At 46.9% G+C, this 17,434-nt stretch overlaps 1 protein-coding gene across 1 annotated transcript in view; it reads right to left on the bottom strand.

The window, feature by feature from the left end:
* The window catches only part of RAPGEFL1 (Rap guanine nucleotide exchange factor like 1), a 55,123-nt gene that overhangs the window by 24,855 nt on the left and 12,834 nt on the right, over nucleotides 1-17,434 (bottom strand). The window contains exons 2-8 of the mRNA XM_081837858.1: nucleotides 6,765-6,843; nucleotides 4,533-4,686; nucleotides 4,206-4,303; nucleotides 2,936-3,048; nucleotides 2,224-2,391; nucleotides 1,545-1,642; nucleotides 174-296 (exon numbers count right to left, since the gene is read on the bottom strand). Coding sequence (XP_081693984.1) covers nucleotides 174-296; nucleotides 1,545-1,642; nucleotides 2,224-2,391; nucleotides 2,936-3,048; nucleotides 4,206-4,303; nucleotides 4,533-4,686; nucleotides 6,765-6,843 — 833 coding nt within the window. The remainder of the gene's footprint in view (nucleotides 1-173; nucleotides 297-1,544; nucleotides 1,643-2,223; nucleotides 2,392-2,935; nucleotides 3,049-4,205; nucleotides 4,304-4,532; nucleotides 4,687-6,764; nucleotides 6,844-17,434) is intronic.

Raw genomic sequence — 17,434 nt, 5'->3', positions numbered from 1 at the left:
CCCCCTGAATTAGGGCATCCAGCCTGTAATATTGGCCCCTAACCTAGCTGCCAATCACTTCTGAAGGCCATGCACATCCTTCTTAAGTTGCAACATTTTCAGATTCCCAATCCAACTCCCTCACCCAGTTTCCTCCGTGCTCACCAGCTATGGGGCAAATGCATTTTTGTTACCTCATGGACACAGCGGAACAATTCCCAGTGGAAGGCTGTGAGGTGATTCGCCACGTCCTCAGCTTCAACTCGATGGATCTCCGTGTCACCTGGCGACACCTGGATTTCCTCAGGGAGAGGGACCTGGGGGAAAGGCCGAGTTTGTGGAGAGCAGGGAGAGAGATTCCAATGTATGTGTTAGAACCAAGAAGAAAACCTGGGTGGTTTTAGAGCACAAGGAGTGGGGGGGGGGGGAGTCTTTCTGGCAACTGCAGCTCCCTGATCCCACAGAGGCACAGAAGCTCACAGTGGGGCAGGGGCTGGGAACCTTTTTCAGTGCAAGAGAGGCGATGTCGCCTACCAGATCCCACCAGGGTGATTGAGGGGACCTCCTTGTTCTGGAAAGTGAATGAGTTGATAACAAGGCTTTCAGGTTTTACTAGTGATGGTTTAGGACAGAGGAAGTGCAGATAAATAATCAAGCCGAGATTGAACACTTTCCCCCCTTTTCCTTGATAGGGTTCCTACTTCACACTGGCAATTTAATGGTAACACTTCTTTGCAGGGTTGTTTGCACTGCTAATTAGAATCTAAAGGCTGCATTTCAGCTGGCTGAAGGCCTTTCATTAAAGCTCAATGTGTTCTACAGGCTGAATCTATGCAATTAGAAGTACACGGCCCTGAGTTCAATGGCGCTTACTCTCAGGGTAATTATGCATAGGACCGTAGTCATGCCAACTGGCTGATCAGGGATGTCAACCCAGGTCTCCTCAGCCAAATTCCAACATACTATCAATACACCACCCTTTGCTAGCTAACAAGACCCCTGGACGGTTAAGTCTTGTCAAAGGCAACTATGGGGTTGCGGTGCTCATCTCGCTTTCAGGCTAAGGGAGCCGGCATTTGTCCGCAGACAGCTTTCCGGGTCCTGTTGCCAGCATGACTAAACCGCTTCTGGTGAAATGGAACACTGTGACAGAAACCAGAGTGCATGGAAACACCGTTCACCTTCCCATGAAGCGGTACCTATTTATCTGCTTGCACTGATGTGCTTTTGAACTACTAGGTTGGTAGGAGCTGGGACAGAGCAACAGAGCTCACCCCGTCGCGAGGATTCGAACCACCGACCTTCTGATCGGCAAGCCCAAGAGACTCAGTGGCTTTGACCAAAGTGCCACCTGCATCCCTAACATGCCCTATGACTGTCAGCTGAGCCTGATAAATTGGGTATTACACAATATACTGCTATAGGAGCTGTCATGAAGAGCTCCTGCACATCAAAATTTACCTCTACACTACTGCTTACACCAAGAAACACAGCACCCGCATGACAAAAAGTCCCTGCCAGCCGAGGGAGGAGCAGAGCAGAGGGGAAGAAAGGAGCTCACTCACCAGCGATGGGAAACTCTCCTTAGTGCAAGCAAAGAGATGGCTGTTTATCCCCAGGGTAGTGAAAACACACTCTTCATTGGGCTGTAGCACAGATTTCTCTGGCAAAAAGCAAGGAAAGAAAGAGTTCCTGAACAATCTGGAGCAACAGCAGGAACATATCTCAAAACAGACGCATATTATCATTTATATTGTGGAAATGTTATTTATATATCTATATATATCTTTCTTCAGGGTCTGGTAGGGTTTTTCCTCAAGTTCAAACTGGACAGGGATTCTTGCTCCCCCACACCCCAAAACACCCCTTCTGCTCTGGCATGTAGATCACTTCTCTGAGGCATATGGAAATAGGGCATTTGCTCACAGTGCAATGTGGCCAGGATTCTATTAGGGCAGAGGGTCAGAAACCAATGGCCCCTTCAGATATTGTTGGACTATAGCCACATTCACACATACATTTAAAAGCATTATGATACCGTTTTAAACAACCATAGCTCCTCCTAAAAAAATTGGGAAGCTATAGGTTGTTAAGAATGCGGAGGGTTGTAAGGAGACCCGTATTCCCTTCCTAGAGCTACAATTCCCAGAGTTCCCTGGGAAGAGGGACTGATTGTTAAAGCCCTATGGGAATTGTCACTCTGCCATTCTTGCCTTGTCCCCCACCCCAGCTCTCGGGAGTTACCTCCTGAGGACGCTACTGCCACCAGGATGAGAGCCTCCTCCCGGGTGGGCTGCTCATCCGAGTACTGGAGCTTCTCAGTCACCGAGGCGAGGATGTCCTGCACGGAGGCCGAGAGGCGGCTGCGGATGGTGACATATGAGTGGTCTGGCATGTAAACACGGCAGAAGACTAGAAAGAAACAGAGCCGAGAGGCTGGAGGTTGGAATCCATAGCCAGCAAAGGACAGCCATGGTGAACAAATACACTTAGGTTGGGAAAAACTAAAAATAACAATCATCCTGCAATAAGGAGGGGATTCGGCCTACAGTCACTGTAGGATTCAATCCCCTCTGTTGACTCATCCTCATAACCTTGAGGGGCTTCCCAGAGGCTCTTCTCCAGCCCCCTCCTCTGAGGGACACTTGGAGGGTGATGTCAGAGGGAGCATTCCCAGCTGCGGCTCCTAGTCTGTGGAAGGCTCTCCCCAGTGAGGTCCGCCTGGTGCTTTAAGCACCAGGTAAAGGTTTACCTTTTCACTCAAGCTTTTGAAGTGATTTTGTTCTATTATTTGTGTGCTGCCCAAGCTTTCTATGGTTGTAATTTGATGAGGAGGATTTATGAGTGGAATTGCAGAACCATGTCTGCAGCTGCACTCATCAGCCCTTTTAAAGACAATCCAAGCGGGAACCCCAACACGACCGTCACCAACGCCCTCATCTCCTTTAATACTCACTTTCATCTGAGCCACGGAAAGCGACCCGTGTCTGGAGGCAGGAATCTATGCGCCGGAAATGCCTGAAAAGGGGTTTGACTTGCTTGCTGGGGGGATGGCTTTCTTCAGTCACCCTGCAGCCAAGAAGGCAAGATTTAGAAGCTAGAAAAGGGGCAAGCAACATGGGCCACAATGTGGGAAATTTTCAGAGGAGCAGGGCATCCGTGCCATTCTGTGAGGGGTTAAGGAGTCTGAATTTCTGAATGCAGTTTCCAAGGAGCATTCAGGGCAGAGGCAGGGAGCCAGGGGTCCTGCAGATGTGGCTTGACTCCCATCATCCCCAACCACTGGGCCATGCTGGCTAAGGCTGATAGGAGTTGGGAGTCCCACAACATCTGAAGGGCCACAGGTTCCCCAATCATGATTTAGGGATTTCAGAGGCAGTTTGGCCAGGGAGATTGTTGTGAGAGTGGGCTGCTGCTTGTAACAACCCACCATTAGACAGCTGACCACTATTAGAAGAGTTGTCTCCTGGACCTGGAAAGCACAGGGCGAAAGGTAAATATGGAAAAACCCTAAGCTTTCTATGTTCTTATATACATCAGTACCATGTAAGGTATAAGTAAGTTGTTTGGGTTGCAAAGTAACAAGGATTACGGTGACCTCAGCTTTATGAAAGCTTCCACTATTCAGAACTAGGTATAGCATAGTGGTTAAGAGCATGGTCCTCCTTGATTTCTAGTTCCAAGGAGATGACCTCTTAGTTTGCAACCTTTGGGGAAGTTCATATCATCCCCTCTAAGCAAAGAAAGAAAGTGTGTAGGTGTGTGTGTCGCAGGACTGCACAGGAGGGATCTGGCCCTGCACACCACCAAACACCATGTTCAAACATTCTACTTGGGTGCCACTGTATGCATGTAGCTCCTCCATATGGAGAGGGATTGTGATTGCATGAGGAGAACAACTACTGACACAGAAGTTTGAATTCCTGGAGTCCTGGGGCTTATTTAACCTGAGCTATCTTGTTGAAACTTTGCCCAGCAAATGCACAAATGAAACTGCCCAGGAAGATGCGGTGACAGAGGAACATGGCAACTGTGGAAAGCGGCAAAGTTTGTGCAGGCGAACCTCCACAACAATTGTTTTGCCAAGATGTGGAGGAGGTTATATGAAACCTGTTCTTGTGAATGCAGTACCGGCAACATAATGCACTTAGGAAAAGCAGCCTGAGAGGTTTCCCCATGCAGGAGAAATTCTGCATTCCATATTCCAAGTCCCCCTCTCCCCTTACTTGAGTTCAACTGTCTCCACAAGCTGATGAAGCTTCAAAATTTCATCTTCCAGTTTGTGATAGAGGGAGGAGTCCTTCATAATGAGCAGATACAGGTCCTAGGAGAAAAGAGAAAGTGGCCTGATCCATCATGCTCTGATATAAAAGGAAGGGGTACCTTCTATTTTGGCCCCCCTGGATCTATGGCTATTTGCCACCAAGTAAGGCAAAAGGACATTGGGGCGGGGGACTGTGGCTGGACTAATACTTTGCAATCTGTTGCTATTCTTCTTTTCTTAAAAAGTTTCTCGTTGTAATGAGAGTAGGGTTAGGGGTGTCATGGTGTACCTTGATAACTTTGCCTGCTTTCTCCTCCTCCTGCAAGATCCCCTTGTACGTCTCGAGGAAGTGAAGCAAAATAACCAAAACTGCTCGCTTTCGGTGCATGGCTTCGCCTTCCTTCCAACATGGCGGTGATGGGATTGTCGACGCTGTCATGAAGGTGACCCCATGGAAGTCAAGGGAAAATATCGGGGCTGCGGCCATAGAAGGGAGTGGTTGGAAGAAAGGAGAACAGCCGAAGTGATGAGGTTTGGAATGGGGTGGGTTGATTCTGGGTCCAGATAGCAAGATGGCAAGTACAGATCACAGAAACTGCAAAGATCACTAACGAGCCAACAACCCCATTCTCCATTAATGGATATAGTTTGCATATCCCTCAGCCATCCAGGAGGCAGTGGACTTTGGTATCTTTTGGTGCAGAATTCAGAATATGGAGAATCTCAATTTATGTCAGTGCTGTGGTGGTTCACATTTCAAACGTGAACCAGGAGACCTGCGTTCAGATCCCCACCCAAGACATCCAGCTCACCACCTGACCCTGGGCCCAGTCACTTTCCATTAGCCTAACCTACCTCAGAGGGTTGTTGTGAGGAAAGACAAAAATGGGAACTAGCGCCATGTAAACTATCCGAGCTCTTTGGAAGAAAGAGAGAGAAATGCGAATGAAAGCAACAATGGCTGTCCCTGCAAGCTACGTAGCCTGAAAATCCCAGTTTATTTAAGTTCAACTGTCTCCACGAGGGGGGGGGGGGAAAGAAAGCAAGTTTCGAGATTTTGTGGTTGCAGAGATGAGATGGGAAACAAACAAATAGGGGTAACTGAGATGGCTGATAAGAGTAGACAAAATGTCATGTACAATTCGCTCCTAAGGAAATGCAAAAAACCAGGGCTGATTTTTTAATGCAGTGTTATATGTTTGTGTGTATGTCATCACCAGAAACTCACAGAACCAGAGAAGGTCACATTCCGCACACCCACATCCACACCCCCTTCAGTCTATCAATACCAGAATTTGTGATGGTGGTGGGAGCTGTTAACAGGGAGGAGCAGCTTAATTGCTACCTGTTGGCTGAAATTAACAAAGTCCACCCAGGTTGTTTATTTTTTCAGAGCTGTGTAATGTTATCTTATTCTCTCGAGAGCCCTGTGTGACAAGAGAAGTTGACAGATGAGGCTAAAGGAGAGAGATTAAGGCTGCAATCCTATACACCCTAAGGAAGAGGAACTTAGTTCTGAGTAAACATGCAGAAGATTGATCGGCAGACCCCAAAATGCAACACACTAGAGGCTAAGATTTAATCTGCCTGGCAAATGATGTGGGATTGAGCAGATTTCTTCATAAAGTTATTATTAGGTGTATGGTTCCCATCACCATGACCACCAAAACTCCAAAAAGTTCAAGGACACATACATGAGAAAATAAACTAGGACTGTATCATCTAATGTTATCCTCATAGCAATACTGTTAAGACTGCTTAGGGTAAGACCCAAAGCGCAGGTGAGTGGGGACTGGTGGGCATCATCAACGCACATCTCCCCATGTGATGTCATTATGCTAGTATTTCCTTGCTTCCTTCAAGCAGCGGCCAATAAAGTGAAGCAGGAAGTGAAGAGATGCTGTGACATCATATATTTTCTTTCTACTACATATTACCAAGAACACACTGGAAAACATGTGGATCAGCGGTTCCCCCAGACGTCTTGCTATAACGTGCTGCTTGGAACCGAAAGGGTGATTTTGCACAACAACAATAAGAATTCACACTCTCAAGAGGTTAAATTTGTTCTCCAAAGCCAAATTTCTGCATTAGCACATTCTGCCCACTCCCTCCCATTAGAAAACTGGCAGGCACCATCACTGTTACATTGCAGATGGTTTCATTTCAGAAGGCCTTTACGCTATATAACATTGCTCTGTTTTTTAGGTTTTTTTGATGTAAAAATCTGTGCTGTACATTTTGCACGTTTTGTTTCTTCTTCTGCAAGCTGCTTTGAGACACACAGTGAAATGCGAGGTATGAACCTTTCTTAAATAAGAAAACTAATAAATAAAACCTGTGGAACTGCAGAAGGCACAGGGATCTATGCAACAAGAACGAGAAATATGAGGTGACCCAAACAGAGTTTCTCCTGCAGGAAAATGTGTCAGAATGGCATGCATTCCTCCCCCACCCCCACTTCTTCCCCCAACCCTTCAACCATTATGGGACGTTCCAAAACATCATGCAGAAAGGATATTGCTGGTGCAGCTGGTGCAGGAACTGCTCTGTGGGCAGGAACAGCGAGTGGGTGAGGACGATGTCGTCTAGCAGCAGGTCTGAGAAAAGACAAGGAAGGAAGAAAAGAGAGGGATTATACTGCTGTCCCGCCCTGAGAGTGCAAGACTGACAAAGAATTCGGTCCACCCTTCCTTTTCAGTGATGTAACGGGATAGGGCACGTAGGCAGATAAGCATGGTCACAAGGAGTTTATAACAAGGCCCAATCCAACTGGTTACAAAGGACCCGCCTCCTGTATCCCAGCACTGGGGACAGAGAAGGCTTTCAGGGTAAGGCAGCGTTGCAAAACCTTCATCTCAAATACGGAGGAGGGAAATGGAATCTCTTCCCGCTTTCCTGTTAGCTCTTTCTTCACGTCGTCAGAAAAGTAGTGCGCTGTGGTGTGACCCAGACCCGGAAACTATTCCTAATGTCCCTTCTCACACCTGGAACAGGTTGCCTCTGAACATGTGGCAAAATTGTGTCTATGTAAGGCAGCATGGAATGAACCAGAATCAGCTCCTGTGTATTTCACGTGAGGGTATCAAAGAGCACAACTTTTAGGGCAGGTGTGGGGAACCTTTTGGCTCCAGGTGTTGATGAAGATTAGTAATGTCCACACTGCCTTGCAGTGGCTTCCCAGGGTTTCTGACAGGGGTCTCTCCCAAACCTACCCAGAGATGCCAGGGAATAAGTGAACCAGGGACCTTTGACAAGGAACAAGTCTGCAAATCAATCTGCCAAAGACCAGAAGACCTCCCTAACCATCCATTCCTAAAATTCTTCTGTTAATAAAATTCTTCTGTCTACATATCCCTCCCACAAGGAGACTAAAAATCAAAGCTCCTCCACCTACTGTATTTTTCGCCCTATAGGACGCACCGTCCCATAAGGCGCACCTAGTTTTTTGGGGGGGAAATAAAGGGGAAAAAATTTATTTCCCCCCCAGGCACGGGGCTGGGGCGGGAAATAGCTTCCCCCGACCCCAGCCCCCAGAACAGGCAACTCTCTGCAAGCCGTGGGAGCCCAGCGCGGGCTCCCACGGCTTGCGGAGAGCTGCGCGAAGCCTGGAGAGGGAGAGGGGTCAGTGTGCACCGACCCCTCTCGCTCTCCAGGCTTCAGTGAAAGCCTGCATTCGCCCCATAGGACGCACACACATTTCCCCTTCATTTTTGGAGGGGAAAAAGTGTGTCCTATAGGGTGAAAAATACGGTATATAATAACTACCCCTCACCTCCACCTATAACCAACTGATTTTTGTTGTAAAACAGAAAAGTAATAAGGCCTCCTAAGCTGCCTCTTCCTTAAAATGCCTGAGGGGGAAAGATCTGATAACAATTAAGCAGCAGAGTTCTTTTAACAATTGCTCAGCTTCTTCCCAGAACATTTGCTCCACTAATTTTGAAAGCTATTATCTTACAGCTTGGCTAATGTATCAGCAAGATGCTAATCAGAACCAAAGCATCTAGCCGCTGAGCCTGAAAAAAGTCTGATTCCTCATGTTTTCCTCAGTCTGTTTCTCTCCCCTCTATCAGAAACCGTCCTGAGTCTTCTCTCACTGTCCGTATAATGGCCAACCAAAAAGTTAGAAAACCATATGCAAGCTTGTGAGCTCTCCTGAATTCTTCATCCAGCTAGATGCATGATGAAGCTGAAAGTGAGAAGGTAGGGTTTTTTTTGGCTTGTGTTCAAACCATCCATGTTTGCATCTAGTAAGAGACTGAAGATGGAGTGTAGGAGGTAACAGACATTTTTAGGTTTAAAAACTGAAAACAGTTTTATCAGGGGCTGGAGAGAATGTTACCTCGGAGAACAAAGTTCCTAAAGCCTAGATGAGGTTTAGGTCACATCACACCTTTTGCAGACCCCCCGCCCCAAAGTGTACCTATTTTCCCGGGACAGTCCCGGATTTATAGAAGCCATCCTTGTTTCTGATTTGATCCCGGAATGTCCCTCTTTTCCTTAGGACGTCCCTATTTTCATCAGAGAAATGTTGAAGGGTATGGTGCTATGTGATGGACAAGCCAAGGAGATAAGTGCCTATACACTGGTACCTCGGGTTAAGTACTTAATTCATTCCGGAGTTCCGTTCTTAACCTGAAACTGTTCTTAACCTGAAGTACCACTTTAGCTAATGGGGCCTCCTGCTGCTGCCGCGTCGCCAGAGCACGATTTCTGTTCTCATCCTGAAGCAAAGTTCTTAACCTGAAGCACTCTTTCAGGGTTAGTGGAGTCTGTAATCTGAAGCGTATGTAACCTGAAGCATATGTAATCTGAGGTACCACTGTACAATGTTTAGAAGACATCTGAAGGTAGCCCTGTATAGGGAAGATTTTTGTAATGATTTATGTTTTATTATGTTTTTATATATGTTGGAAGCCGCCCAGAGTGGCTGGGGCAACCCAATCAGATGGGCGGGGTATAAGTAATAAAATTATGATGACGATGGAATAAGACGCCCTGGTTTTCATTGGAGAAATGTTGGAGGGTATGCTTTTGTTTCTCAACACCAGGGGTGGAGAACCTCAGGCCCAGGGACCAAATGCAGCCTCTAAGCCTCTCTATCCGATCATCAGGACACACATCCCCACCGGCACAGTTTTGCACCCTTAAGTGCTTCTGCCTGGCTGGAATGTGACTTCACACTATGATATTATCTCTTGCTTGTCTGGATGGAGAGACTGGTGTAGGTGTGCAGACACCTCTGGCTTGTGCCTGGCTGCTGGAATACACAGGCAAGGGTTGCATCTGTTGCTCCACCCATTTTTTGTCTATGGCCAAGGCCACATGTGGAGGGTTACCCATGAGGGAATGCAGGCCTCAAGCTGAAAATGTTTCCCCACCACTGCCCTATATATTCCCAGGGAAGAGAAGGAAGAGGAATAGACACCAGTGTATAACCTTTCTATCCCTTCTGTGTTGTCCTCCAAGTTGTTTCTCAGCTCTCCTACTGGAGATTTTGTGTATGTGTGTGTACATGCGGTGTCAAGTTATATGCAAAACATATTCCCTACCATTAAACTATGGGTTGCTTAAAGAAATTACGCAAATAGAAAGAAGAGGTTCCAGTCAGAGACACCTGGGATGTTTGCTCTTGTGCATCTTTCTCCCGACAACACCACCTGATTATGGCTACTGCTTGGGCTAAAGTATGTGTTTTAATTTGTCCGTATCTCTACCTCCTCTGCACAGCAACACACACACACACACACACACACACACACAACAGGAAAGGGAGTAGTGTGAACTTATTGCTTCCTGGCAAATTTAGCATAGCCCTCATGAGCAAGAAAATCCTATTGGATTCACTTCAGTATATTGGGGGCAGGGAAGAGACAGAGAAAGGAGGCCAGCATGTTAATCCCTTGCATCAGCCAGACATCAAAAGACAGCGGGATCTGCAGAGCTAGACTCCCAGACAATCAAAACTGTCTGACTAGGAGAGAGGGAGAGGGAGAGGGAGAGGGAGAGGAAGAAGAAGAGGAAGTTAATTAGCTACCTTGGTGCTGTGCCTTTGCTAGCGACAGGGTTCTAATCCGAGGCTGACACCCCCTAAATAAACCGTTAAAACGTACACAAGCTTCTATATCAGGAGAAGAATGCCTCAGGGTGGGCTGGATTAATCACTGTGCTAAGTAAGGATGTATTCAGACTAGGAGGTTATTGTGCTAGCATGCCTGTTTCTAATCTGTCACAGTTTCTAACGCTGCATTTACACTGCGGTACCGGTTGCATTATGGAACTGTGCCTTTTTATATATCTATCTACTGCCACGTCACACTAAATTTCACTCAAACCGGGCATGACATAGCAGCAGGCGTCGCTGGGCATTTCACCACCCTTCATGCACATGAGTGCTTCTGTTCCCCCAGGATTCACCCATGTCAGGAAAGAACTGTACACCAGGATACCGCCCCAAATTTTATCGTCCAAATTTTGTGATCCATGTAAATGGTGGGAAAATCATAGCGGAAAATCCCTACGGATTTTCCAGGCTAACAGGGTTTGACATGGATTTTGTTTTTGTTTTTTTCTGGAAGTGATTAACAAAGAAATAGTGCTAAACCTCCACTAGATTCCGCTAGATTTCTAGACATCATCAGGTAAGGAAACTTCAGAAAAACAAAACAAAATTCTGCCTGAATCCACCTTAAGTCACAAAACAGGGTGCTAGCCTTCTTCCCCGCCATACTGTGGTCTATCTATCTACAGAGATGATTCACCTTTTGGCCCCATTTGGGGCTCTTCAAAATGTCCAGACATCCAGAATTTCACTGACAGCTCCTATTCAACAAGTAAAGGTAAAGGGACCCCTGACCATTAGGTCCAGTTGCGGATGACTCTGGACTTGCGGCGCTCATCTCGCTTTATTGGCTGAGGTAGCCGGCGTACAGCTTCCAGGTCACATGGCCAACATGACTAAGCCGCTCCTGGCAAACCAGAGCAGCGCACGGAAACGCCATTTACCTTCCCGCCGGAGCAGTACCTATTTATCTACTTGCACTTCGTGCTTTCAAATTGCTAGGTTGGCAGGAGCAGGGACTGAGCAACGGGAGCTCACCTCGTTGCGGGGGTTCGAACCGCCGACCTTCTGATTGGCAAGCCCTAGGCTCTGTGGTTTAACCCACAGCGCCACCTGCATCCCTTCTTCAATAAGTAGCAGCTCCTTAATTTTCTACTAGTGAAAAATATTGTACTGTTCTAGCGGGTGTGCATTTCCAGTGGGGAAAACTCATGAGAACATAAGAAGGGCCTGCTGGATCAGGCCAGTGGCCCACCTAGTTCAGCATCCTGTTGTCACAGTGGCCAACCAAATGGCTATGGGATGTCCACAAGCAGGAATCGAGCAGGAGAGTACTCTGCCCTTCTGTGATTTCCAGCAACTGGTATTTAGAAGCAGGCATACCAACTCGATGGAGCTGAGGCCTCTACAACTCCCCCACGTCCACTGGGATGGGGCTAACCCACCTACCCCAATCTTGAAGGGGGCAGAGGAGGCCTGGTGGGATGTTGTCCCAGGCCAACCAGCACAGCCTGGCATGTGAATGTTACAGAGGGAGGAGGCCTGGTCGGCCGATGCAACAGTCATCATGCACACACGTAATGTGCATGATGTTGTGCGCACACACACACCCAATATTGGGCGCATCAAATGCAGCACCCAGTTAGCTCAGGGAAGATTTAGCAAGCGCTGCAGCTATGCACATTGTCAGCGCACACAGAAGTCTATGTCCACCTGGCCACAAGATAATGGATTTCTGAACTGGCCATTGATATGTATTTATACTGTGTGTGCGGCAATCAGCTGGTGTGCAACTCAGGAGATAATAAAAGGTATTCTTAATAATTTAGATTTCTGCTATTAATATTCCTTCTGCAGCAGAGGTTGTCAGAGGTTACATGCACATGCACACGCACACACGCGCACGCACACACACACACACACACACAAACACACGTTAAGAAATAGAATATATTAAATAACACTTTCAGTTGGCTGAGAAACACTACAAAAACGAATTATGGCAATTATGTCACCCATGCTGCCGCTAATTAACTCCTGCCAAGAGAGCTTGAGGACATCTTCTAAAGATTTGATTCTGTAAGTGATCATAAGGATAGAGATTCTTCATGGGGTGGGGGCAATGCATAGTTACCGCAGTTTAATAAAAAGGAGATATTGTGAACCGACACCCCACTGCTACAGTGCACACAAGGGCCTTTTGGCTGGAGACATAGTCATCACACCACTAAAAGGTGTTTTCAGTTTAGCTCACCAGTGTGGAAAGGGGTCCAGCATCTTTCCCAGGAAGGGCAGAAGGTCTCAGGCAAGCGCTGGCCACGGCTAAACACCATTCATTCAGCAGAGCTGATCACAAACTCTGCAATCCAGTGGGCTTGCCAAGCTGGCTCACTGCCTGCTACTGAGCTAAGCCTTAATTAATTGGAAAGGGAGAAACAGTCCATGGAGAGTGACGCTGGGAAAGAGATCCCTGCCTCCACTGCACCAGACAGTATCCCAGAAAGGATGATAAAAGCCTGAGCGAGGCAAGAATCCAGGCCAAACTGGCCAGGGTGCAGATTAGCAACAGAGAAGGGAATGCCCCATCGCTGATGCCCACTTCAGCCTAGTCAGCTCCAGCTAAGCACCAATGTAGCAGCCAAACTGACTTGTTGCTGGGAGAGGAATTTGATTCAGTTTTTGCGTTTAAAGGCAAATCCACCCGGCTTGCTCTTTCCAAAACTATACACAAACCAAAACACAGCGGTTCTTTGAAAATCTTGCTTCTCCAAATTTTGCAGGACATTTCTCCAGAAAGGTAACGCGCACACAACGATGCCCGCATTAGTGAAAATAAGCATAGAGAAATGGATTGCATTTGGGAAAACTGCTTTGCAAAAACATGCATGTAAGGCCAAATTGCATACAAAAATTAGTATGTCAGGAGAAATTCACACTGCTAATGAAATTTCATGAGGACTTAAAAAAATATTGCATAGTGATGCGGAAATGAGGAGAACTGAACTTGACTTGAAAAACATTAGAAACTAGGAGATATTGTCACATTTGCTCATTCTTACTAGTTGCTGGGAAGGAAGAAGTCAGACTCGCAGATAGCCAAGTGTATCATCTCCCAAACTGAAAACCAATGCTTAATTCATTTCTGAATTATAATTGGAGGCACCCTTCTCTACTGTACCCTCATGAGCTTACTTTCAGGTGGTGAAAAAGAATAAGCAGCCCTTAGAAAAGTCTTCAGTGTGAGTTGGTTGAATGATCTGACCATACCTGATAGGCCCAAGAATCTTGCTGTTTGAGGGTGGGGAGGGGGGAGCAAATGCTGTTTGTGTCCCCACCTCCATGTTAGGGTACATAATACTGAAGGCCAGCCAAGTTATTTTGGAAACTGAGGCAGAAAAGTCCACAAGGACCTCTTGCTCTCATTGGCAGTAAAAATAAAATAATAAGACATTATTATTGGTATAGTACAATGCTGTCCTTTCATGACACTCAAAACAAGTTGCCTCAATCTGGCCAACAGCACAGCCGGCCCCATACATGATGCAGAGATGGGGCAGAATATGAGCAACTTACAGCAGAGGTTGGTTGGAAATAATTGAGACCAGAGCGGCAAATCATGCAGTGATACAGCAGCAGGTGTGGGTGAGGGTGAGACACACACACACACACACACACACACACACACACACACACATCAAACCTTTCATTTTTCTTGCATTTTTCATGGTACAGTAACTGTTATCTTGCAGCACAGTGTTTGGGAATAATTGACCTAACATTAGGAATATGCTTTTGGAAAGAGGCAGCCAGTGCTCTCACATGGACATGCACTTTCTCCTTTATGAACATACCCAGATGGGATCTTTCTAGCGGTTACCAGTTGTCACTTTCCCACTACCGTATTGGCCCGAATATAAGCCACACCCGAATATAAGCTGCACATTTAAAAGTCATGGGGGGAGGGGAGAGGGGGGGAAAGACAATAACCAAATATAAGCTGCTCCCTTCCTTGCTTTCTCCCTTCTCGGCCTTGGGGGAGAGGACAGGGGGCTACGAGCGGGGCAAGCACCACTTTGTCACGTGCCTGGCACTCCTTGCCCCACGCTCCTGGCTGCATAGTGGATAATTTTTGTAAGGTCGCAAATATAAGACACACTTTAATTTTTCATGGTCGGAATTGGGGGGGGGGGAGTGTGGCTTATATTCAGGCCAATACAGTATTTGCTGCATGCAGAATAATGGAAAGAATGAAAGGGTTTTATACTACAGGAGGAGATCTTAAACAGGGAATCTTATCTGATGCAACAACAGGGCAGCACCAGGAAGCAGGTCAAGGTTTTCCAAAAGGGTGGTCTGAGCAGTCATAAAACTGGCACCTCCCCTGTGCTGTTTTTGGCCTCACAAGATTTTAGGGCCCTCCAGACTGGGGTTGGTTTTTAGGGTGTATTCCACCACACATCCTTTGGTTAATTGGTTGTTCTGTGAGGCTTCCCCAATGTTACCACATTATTGCCATCTGGAAGGAGCCGTGGAAGGTGACCTTCTGAAGTGTGGAGCATTCTGCACTCCTGAAAGCTCCCCATGCATTCAGGAATTCTGAAAAATCAAGGTTCCAAAACATGTGAGGAGCCTTGGCGGATACGGAAGGCTTCCTGCTTCAAAAGGCTGCTGTTGAATGCCACCCCAGTCTCCGAGTGGTGCTAGATTCCAGGTGCAAGGTTCCAGGCACTTACCCAGGGTTTGTGTTTCCACTTGGAAATGAGGCACAGCAGAGACTGTGGTGTATATAGTTTATTTGCACATGTATACAACCTGAACCTACGATGGAGGGATTTACAGCATCAGCACCTCAAATGGGTCTTGTTTCTCCCACAGTTGCAGCCTTGGATTCAAGCAGACATCAAATTCTATGCTTTTTAAATTCTATGACCATGCTCTGCCCGCAGCCTTTTCCAGCCTGCAACCTTTAGTCTCCTAGGTCACATAACAGCCAACTCTCAACCCTGGCTTTCTTTTCCTAACTCACTCTGAAATGATGGAGGGGCTCCACCCACTTGGCCCAGAGCCTTTGCTTTCTTAATGGCACATTACCTTTCCTTGGTTGTCTTAATGGCCCATCTCCCAGATGATCTCCTGAACACAAGAAGCTGGGTCCAGGAATTAGGAGTCTAGCATCCAGTTCAACCCCCCAAGTCTTCATTAAATTCTATCAACTATTGGACCCATAAATTTAGGGGAGTCTGGCACCCACAAACTCATAACATTCGCCTTCCATGAACTGGACGGAGACCAAAATGGTGTGGACGGGGGGGGAGGGGTGTAACATTCTCTACACTCTGCACATTTATTTAAATACATTTGATAGCCTGCATATTGTTTTTGCTTTGCTAATATATCTTTAACCAGAAGAAACCCTTTCCTTTTTGCGTTAAAACCAGCACAGGACAGGCTATTGTAAATTAACAAAGCAAGTGAGGTGAGGGGGAGTGTGAGGCATGAGGACTGCAGACTCACACAGTGAGCCACGGTGTGAGAGTCAGGAATGACGCAAGCAGACTTGTCCTGATTTCCATCTGTGAAATGATGGAGGAAATTATCGCCCGAAAGGTTCGCCCAGCATCTTCATTTTATTTTCATATTGCGCCCAAGGACATGTGATTTGATCTGATTCCCTAAATCAGACTGAAAGAGCCATCTAAGTCTAGCAATCAATGCATACCCAGATCATCTGAGGACCTTCACAAGCATGACAGCATGGTGGGAGACAGCCATTGTCTGTGTTTGCCTCCAGTATATGTTCGTCAGAGGAATCTGGGCTCTGAACACGAGAACCAATGTGGTATGGTTGTTAAATACTGGATGAGAAGAGGAGACAACCAATTTCAAATCCCCATTTAGTCTTGGGGTTCACTGGGTGACTCTAGCTAAATACATTCAAGCACAATTCCCACCACCCAACCAAAATAATTCTGGGAATGTTAGTGTAAATGCTCCTGCAATCTGCAGCCCAAATGTTTTATAGATCGGGCCCCACTGGCGACTAAGTCCAGATGTCCTTTGGGCTTCAGCCTGTGACACAGCTGGGAGCTTTAAATTTAACCACCAGAGCAAAACAAGAGATACCACCATACACCCTGTTGCTGGAATGGTCTGTGCAAATGAGCACAATATGACAAAGGAGTACTGTTAATAACACTTAGCATTTTAAAAAGTGCTTTAAAGTGGTCAGCCCTGTAGAGGAGGCCAGTATTATTATCCTTAGGGAGCAGATGGATGGGATGAGCCTGAGGAAGTGATCCGCCAAGAGAAGGAAGCTACAGTGGTACCTCGGGTTACATACGCTTCAGGTTACAGACGCTTCAGGTTGCACTCCGCTAACCCAGAAATATTACCTCGGGTTAAGAACTTTGCTTCAGGATGAGAACAGAAAACGCACGCCGGCGGCACAGTGGCAGCAGGAGGCCCCATTAGCTAAAGTGGTGCTTCAGGTTAAGAACAGTTTCAGGTTAGGAACAGACCTCCAGAACGAATTAAGTTCTTAATCCGAGGTACCACTGTACTCCTAATTTACAGCTCAGTCTCTTAGCTACTGTGTCACATGGGTTGTACAAAGCAGTGCAATCCAGCAGTTTCCCCATGTTTTACCGCATTTCGGAATTATTTATCCCTGTGACAGAATTCAGGGTTCCAGGTCAGCAGAATCTGACGGTCTGGGATGGTTTATGTGTAAAATCCCAGGCAAGAAGGATGGCCAGTCAGATGAAGCAGGAGGAGCGACGTGAGGTTGGGACAGTGATTCGCCAAGTGCAACAGCAAGCCTGACAGCAAATCGCAGAAAGGGGCGACAGCCCTGGATATTGGCTTTCTTAGCTCAGCAATGCCAGCCTAGTGTGATTAATAAGCAAAAGGACACCGAAATGGCCAGCCAACTCTGGCAGAGAAACTGCTCAGAGATTGGAGAGCAAGCCAACAGGCTCTCGAGACTGCTCTACAGGGGAGGGATTAGCAGGCAAGAATAAGTGTCACAGAGTCACCCCCTTCACTGCAAGGAACAGCATGCTGCCAGCTGCCTCCAGGGCACAGAAGCCTAGAGACGAATGCTGAGCATTAGGCAGGGTCCAAGAAGG

Source organism: Podarcis erhardii (genome assembly GCF_964252035.2).
Source record: "Podarcis erhardii genome assembly, chromosome: 13".
Lineage (NCBI taxonomy): Eukaryota > Metazoa > Chordata > Lepidosauria > Squamata > Lacertidae > Podarcis > Podarcis erhardii.
This window is presented reverse-complemented; position numbering and strand designations above follow the sequence as displayed.